Source organism: Haliaeetus leucocephalus, unplaced genomic scaffold, assembly GCF_000737465.1.
Source record: "Haliaeetus leucocephalus isolate CR32 unplaced genomic scaffold, Haliaeetus_leucocephalus-4.0 Scaffold752, whole genome shotgun sequence".
NCBI lineage: Eukaryota > Metazoa > Chordata > Aves > Accipitriformes > Accipitridae > Haliaeetus > Haliaeetus leucocephalus.
Window position 1 is genome coordinate 4,006,029 of NW_010973188.1, and position 7,163 is coordinate 4,013,191.

Genomic DNA, 7,163 nt, shown 5'->3' on the forward strand with positions numbered 1-7,163 from the left:
AGTGGCTTAGCCACTTCATTCGCCAGTTCCCTCAGGACCTATGGATGCATCCATTAGGTACCAAGGACTCATGGACCTTCAGGTTCCTTAGATGGTCTCAAACCTGATCTCCTCCTACAGTGGGCGGTTATTCATTCTCCCAGTCCCTGCCTTTGCCTTCTGCGACTTGGGCAGTGTGGCTGGAGCACTTGCTGGTGAAGACTGAGGCAAAAAAGTCATTGAGTACCTTAGCCATCTCCATGTCCTGGGTAACCGTAACCAGGTCTCCTGTTTCCTTCTGGAGAGGGCCCTCATTTTCCCTAGTCTTCCCTTTATCACCGACATACCTATAGAAGCGTTTCTTGTTGCTCTTGCTGTCCCTGGCCACATTTAATTCTATTGGGGCTTTAGCTTTCCTAACCTGATCCCTGGCTGGGATACACAGAACATTTCACTATTCTGGACTTATTTCTTTGCAGTGGTCAAGATCTGGGAGAAATGATACCCTGACACAGACAAAATACCACTAGTTCTACTTCCTCTCCCCTTTCCCCCATAAAACTACTCTTATGAAAATTCGTATGTGACAAACTTTGGCTGAATATTCTTTACAGTTCTTGGACAAAGCACCCGTAATACCATTATCTTCTTACTGTTAAGTAATATTGAGCTTGTCCCAGTAGTTTTTGATACTTTTTTTCATAGTATTTGTATACTTGAGCAGCACCTTTCTATTAGTGACTTTTTACAGTAGCAACTGTTGTTCCCTAAAAATAGAAGGTCTATTAAAATGTATTTTTAATATTTAAAAAAACCACCAACAACATAATCTGGTTCTATTTAGTTATGCAAAATATGCACCTTTACATGCAACAGAATATTGGTTCTAATAACATCACTGTAATGGTTCACAAGCTTTTTTTACCCAACAAGCCTCAGATAGTAAGGAAAAAAAGTCTGATGTTTAGTCATCTCTGTAAAGATGAAAAAAAAGCATTTAACACATGTCCGGGGTTCAGCTGGGATGGATAGAGTTAATTTTTGCAGGAACCTGGGAGGTAAGGGACATAGCCGGGGCAGCTGACCTGAACTAGCCAAGGAGCTATTCCATACCATGTGCCATCATGCTCAGTACATAAATGGGGAGTGGGCTGGGGGGAGTTCTCTCGACTTTTGGTGGGGCAAGTGGCGGAGTGTCGGGTTCCAGGTGGTGAGCAGTTGCACTGTGCATCACTCTTTTTGTATACTCTTTCATTAGTACCGTTGTTGTTGCTGTAACCTTTTTTTTTGTGTTGTCCCAGTAAACTGCCTTTATCTCAGCCCTCGAGGTTCCAGTTTTTTTTCTTTCCTCTCTCCTCCATCTCCTCCCTGTCCCACTGGAGGGGGGTGGGAGGAGTGAGCGAGCGGCTGTTGGGCTGAAACCACAACAACACATTATACAACAGGGTAACTAGCCAATATTTATTCCCTTACTCAAACTCGAATTTTATTATCAGCTGCTCTTGTTCAGTTGGGCAGGGCATAACCAAAGACTGTGGAAGGCTTAACCTGCCTCTCAATTATGGTAGTTCAATGATAAATGCAAAGTTTTAATTCCTATTAAATTGTGCATCAAGCAGAAGATCCATAAGATGCTTTGAAATGTGAATTTAACCTGTCAACATAACTATTCTTCTGCATACTTTGGTATGAATTCTTCAGTATGGCACAGCTCCAAACTTTCTAAAAGATGTTATGAACTACACATACTTATCTAGGACTCCTTCCTTTAGAAAGGCTCTAGTCATGATCTGCAGCACTGTCTCCAGGGCAGTTCGAAGATAAATCTTCAGAGTCTACAGCATAAGCAGAGAAAAAGTGAGTAATTCCAGGTCAAAGGAGGGAAAAAAAAAGTTGCTAGAATTATTTGAAGAATCCATGTAAAGCAGATTAAATAGAATTCAAGAAGGTTTGCAAGTTATTAATTCCAAACTTTGCTTTAAAAAAGTGAACACCAATTCTACCCACTTTGGTGCAGTGAAACTGGATAGTGTTCTGTTTCAGAAACACCTGCAACCTTTCACAGCTTTTTATGGTACTAGTTTTAATATCTGAATTTTGTTTTCTCAAAACAAAATTAATACGAATACCATTTCAAATAAATTCCAGTATTGTTGGTTGTTGGGGGTTTTTTTGTACATGTAAACATCTAAAAATTGGTTTATAATCAAAATGTGCAAAATTTTGTGCAAAAACAGCAGCCTGGAAGGAAAACTTGCTATGTAGATCTAACAGACTGTAGTAAGAGAAACATAAAGGATGTATTGTACTGTTTGAGTCTAGCTGCATAAGCAAAGTAAAACACAAGACAGGTTTACTCTCACCTTCATAGGTTGTTCCACACCAAATGCAGTAGAAGTGTTCTTCTCTCAAATAGGCAGTCAGGATGTGTAGCTTTTCTGATACCTAGAGATATGTACAGGTATGCAATGATCTGGGGCTCATGTGACATAAAACAGTTTGAGCTACTAGCTTTGCTAAAATAGATTGTTTAACCTTTTGCTATGAAAAAACTACACAATACTGTAGCTCAGTAAGGCATGAAGTTTCCCAAATTTGTAGCATAGGGCACAGGAATTCATGATCTCTGGCAAGTTAATGGCTGTTGTTTGCTCATCCTTCTTTCCGGCTAAGCAACCTGTACTGAAAAGAGAGCTAAAAATATTACCTAGCTACCTTAATTCAAGTATATGATATTTTTAGTGGAATTTTTCACACCTAATCTCTGCAACACAAACACATAAGGCTAACAACAGCTGTGGAATCTAGTTCTCAAAAAAACGTGAATTTTCAGTGTCCATCTTGAGATAATCTGTGAAGCATTTTCAGAAATTACTTAGTGATTCTAAAATTCAGCCTCAGACATGAGATGAGGCATCCCAAATTAAAACTCAAAAGCAAATAACTTTGATCAAACATGTGATCTTGCGTATCTTGGCTAAGACACAAAAATGTTTAGAATTTAATTTCTAGGCTACTTTTTCCAAAGATCAGCTTCAAAACAGATGAGCAATAATCAGTGGTTTAATGTTTTATATTTTATGGTGTAACTGCTATAAAAATCACTGCTTTAAGATTGCTAAGAGGCCATTCACTACAGCTTGGAAAATGACAGGTATACATATATCCTTTATACATGTGTGTATGTATACATACATACTTTTAAAAGGAATATTAAATTTAATTCTGAATCAAGCCATTAATTTAGTTACAGAGCTTACGCTTCTGTCTGAGCTTGTGCATTCATCTTCCTCGTCTTCCTCATCCTTCTTGTCTTCCTCTTCAGGTTCTAGCCAAAACCAAGTCTCCTTGGGAACATCAATATCCTTAAATAATGAAGGATTTAAATGAAAATTATCTGTCTTTGTAGGTTTTCTTGTAAGATGCTGGATAGAAACAATTTCTAATAGGTGAGATGTTAGGTTTTAAAACTTTCCTGTGTAGTATAACCAAGAATAACTAAAGCTGTAGTGGGAAACTAAGTTCAGTGGTCCCCAAGAAGGATTATTCACTTTTTTTGAAACAAGTAAATGCATGCTGACATTAGGTTCTATTCCATATATATTCAGTATGTTTAAGGCTACACAGCAACATAATCTCACACCAAGGCTGTGAAGAGATACCCTTTTTATCAGTTGAAGACATACTGCCCCAAGTTATTTTACCAAGAGATCACACAGTGATTCCTAATCCACCTCAGGTAAAGTTAAAGGAAGAAGAGTCAACAAAGATGATCTAAGCTAATTCAGCCAACTTTGAAGCAGATTAAGGAGCATCAAACAATCTCAGTAGAACTTGTGGGGTGGTATTAACGTCTAACAGGTTAATAGAGAAAAGAAAAATACCTGAAGTTTTCAAGCGGCAAAAATCTATAGTAGTTGACTGCTATTACCCATGTTACTCCTTGCAGGTGGAAGATACTTTGTTTGGGGTTTGTTTTTTTGTTTAAACCCTTCTTTGGTGAACCTGTTGATTCCATCAATGATGATCCCCATCCTTGGAGATACTCAAGAGCTGTCTGGATATGGTCCTGGACAACCTGCTTTAGGTACCCCTGCTTGAGCAGGAAGGTTGGACAAGATGACCTTCAGAGTCCCTTCCAATGTCAGGCATTCTGTGATGATGCTGCTCCCTCACTTGAGGCAAAAAGCACTATCATTTAGGACAACCTGACAGTGTCTACTGAAAGATATGCAAACAGCTAAAAAGTAACCACAAGAATGCAGGAGCAAAACCAGGTAAGCTCTGATGACTCAAATTAACACAGGGCCTCACATAAGTTACCATGAGGTTGGTGTACACCTTCAAATACTTTAACAGTGCAAGCATATATCTTGAATCATTTTAAGAGGACTGAAGTGTTGCCAAACATCAAGGCTAGTAATCCCCACAATTTCAGAGAACTTCCAAGAATTGAATCATTACTTTGTTTGTAGCCTTCCTTCCAACCCCCCAAAATACAGGTCTCACTTTTTGCATATCTAATTGCTGGCAGGCCCTCTGGCTTTTTCTGAGGTCCCCTTCCATCTTGCGTTCTTCTTGTTTGTTTTTGAATCTTATTCTGTTAAGAAAAAGTTGATGGATAAAACAAGCAGGTAGACAAACAGTGAGATGCATTATAGTGTACAGCTTTTCTAAAATAGAAAATATAAGATTCTAATTCTCTCAGCCCAGGACAACACTGAAGTTAAGAAATCCTTCTGACATGTTTCTGTGGGAGCACACATATACTTCTTAGGAATTATACCTTCAAGACAGTGCTTTTTTTTTTGATCACACTACTCTGAATGCTGTTTCTTCATCAGGATTTCATAAGACATCAAAACAGCAGTTAACTAAACATCTGCAAAAGACACAGCCTTTCCTAGGCTTTCCTTCTCCACATATAACAAGTAAATCAGGAGAAAATAAAACCAATAAAACCTAAACAAGTTTACCCTGATTTTTAAAACCATTGTAGCAACATTGCCCAGGATTATCTGTGGATTTTACACTAAAGATGACATAGTTCTCTGATTTAGAAAGCTGCAAATTACTTAAGAAAAGTTAGTATGTATATTGTTTGCATTATTAACATTTACAAAAATAAATGATACAGCACACGCTTTTATCATGACAATGTTCATCTGCTTTTGCTTTAGAACTGAGAAACAATTACTCCGTATTTCAACTCTTACCTCTCAGTCAAAACATTCAGAAACAGTAACACATTAAAAGAATAACCAAACTTAAAACATAAAAAGAATCATTGTTTAGATATTGCTTGGAATATCAGTTACATCATTTTACCTGAACTGATCTGCTGCTTGTTCATTTGCTTGTTTTTTCATATGGAGTTTTTGTCTATAGTTTTCCAGTTTTTCTTCAGCTTTTCGCTTTTTTAGTTCCTCATGACCAAGCCCACTTCTGCCTATGTAAGTTCAAAAGATGAATGTAAGCAGTTGAGAAGCTTGATATGCAACTAAGTAAATTAGGAAATATCACAAACCTCTTTTTATGTTCAGAGGAATAGGTTCAACAATACCCTCTCCTGTAAGGGAAAAAATAGGTCAATTTAAGAAATCAGGTCTTTCTAAAACTATGATTTGTGCAGTATATTCAAGTAAGCAAGCTGCTTTTTGCCATTAAATATGTACATTTTCTTGTGATTTTGTTCCTTGGAAGTTGAAAAATCCCACATCAATGTACATTTAGTGCAGTACAAATGACCCAGCTGAACTGGAACTCCCTCTCTTTTTTGGCTTGTCTTCTGGATTGCTATATACTTTTTTAGGACACTACCCAACTGAAAGGAAATGGTGTTGACTTGACAGGGGTAACATACTCGTGATGAAGACTGCTTTGTTACAGCCTTCTGTAGCATTTTTCATTCTAGAATCTCACAGCTCGACAAAGATGAAGAAGAAAAAGAATCTGTCTGGGCCAGTTCATTTGCTAATTGTGTGCTAGAGACATGCTGAACTGGCACAGCAATTATCGATACCTTTTTTTACGGATTTTACTTCATCTATTAAGGCTTCATAAGGGTAGGCCAGCGTGCACCATTTCTTCTTCAGAACCCAACTATAAATTCGGAGAGAGGGGTTTCCTTTTTTTGGAACACTATTAGCTTTGCAAGACCATCAAAAGATCCGTAATGCAATTCCTGTAGGCATGCACATACGGAGGTGCATTTACTGAGCAGAAAGTACTAGTACTGCTGCTTCCCTTGCATCTCGCAATAGCCCACACCATTTTTATTTCAGTTTTAGAGATTTGCTCTCATCTTTTGTTCTGCCAAAACACATTCACAGTTCAGTTACGCTAGGGCTCTCAGGGAGGCATTTACTGACCCTGTCTACAAATGAAGTGGCAGGTATAGTCTGTAAAATGCAAAGGTACACCGAATGCATTTAAAAGACTTGTAGATACGGTGCTTAGGGACACGGTTTAGTTGATGGCTGGACTTGATAATCTTAAAGATCTTTTCCAACCTAAATAATTCTACGATCTACGAATATAGGCACACACTTCCAGACAGCGACAAGCTTACCGCTTTTGCCAAGGGCCTGGCCGCTCTTGTAGCCCATCTTCTGGAGCAAAGCAAAGCCTTTGTTCTCAGTGCCCAATGCACTTTTCAATACCAGGTCGCGTCTCTCTTTTTCTTCTTCTTTTATACTCTTTTGTCTGTTCTTCTCATTGGCTTCTTTTTGCTTTTCTTCCTTCTGAATAGTTTCCTTCATTCGCCTCATCATGGGCAAGCCTGGCCTTACATCCTGTCTAAGAGTTAATAATTCCAGCAAATATTAGCACTCTTTTTTTTCCCAGTTTACAACCACGTAAGAGGCAAAAAAAAAAAGAGCCACCTACTTACTTAATAAATAAATCAGACATGTAGTCTTCCTCTTCATCTTCCTCCATGTTTAGCACGCACGCCCTGTTCCGACCCCTCTCCTATAAACACAGCCAACACGCTTTATCACGCGTTTTATTTCTCTGCAGGTTACCCGAAACGCAGAACCCGCTTTCAAGCGCAGAAACTGTTGCCGCTCAGGCCTGCCGCCCTCGGTACGCGGCCGGCGGCTGAAGGACGAAAACCCGTGAATGCGGCGGGTCCCGGCGGCGGGTCCCGGCGGCGGGTCCCGGCGGCGGACCGGGCCGCCCCC

The 7,163-nt window shown here is 39.2% G+C and overlaps 1 protein-coding gene across 2 annotated transcripts in view; it reads right to left on the reverse strand.

Moving 5' to 3' along the window:
* Positions 1 to 7,118, reverse strand: part of GPATCH11 (G patch domain containing 11) — an 8,801-nt gene extending 1,683 nt beyond the window's left edge. Inside the window, exons 1-9 of one of the 2 annotated variants that reach the window (XR_775253.1) lie at positions 6,872 to 7,118; positions 6,551 to 6,777; positions 5,507 to 5,548; positions 5,308 to 5,428; positions 4,489 to 4,579; positions 3,240 to 3,344; positions 2,343 to 2,424; positions 1,415 to 1,814; positions 948 to 985 (exon numbers count right to left, since the gene is read on the reverse strand). Coding sequence is in view for 1 of the 2 variants with exons in the window: in XM_010581218.1 (XP_010579520.1) it covers positions 1,759 to 1,814; positions 2,343 to 2,424; positions 3,240 to 3,344; positions 4,489 to 4,579; positions 5,308 to 5,428; positions 5,507 to 5,548; positions 6,551 to 6,777; positions 6,872 to 6,918 (771 nt within the window). In the remaining variant the exon portion in view is untranslated. Of the gene's footprint in view, positions 1 to 947; positions 986 to 1,414; positions 1,815 to 2,342; positions 2,425 to 3,239; positions 3,345 to 4,488; positions 4,580 to 5,307; positions 5,429 to 5,506; positions 5,549 to 6,550; positions 6,778 to 6,871 lie in introns of those variants that run through there. The other variant, XM_010581218.1, reaches the window with a different exon arrangement.
* Between the last annotated feature and the right edge of the window lie 45 nt (positions 7,119 to 7,163).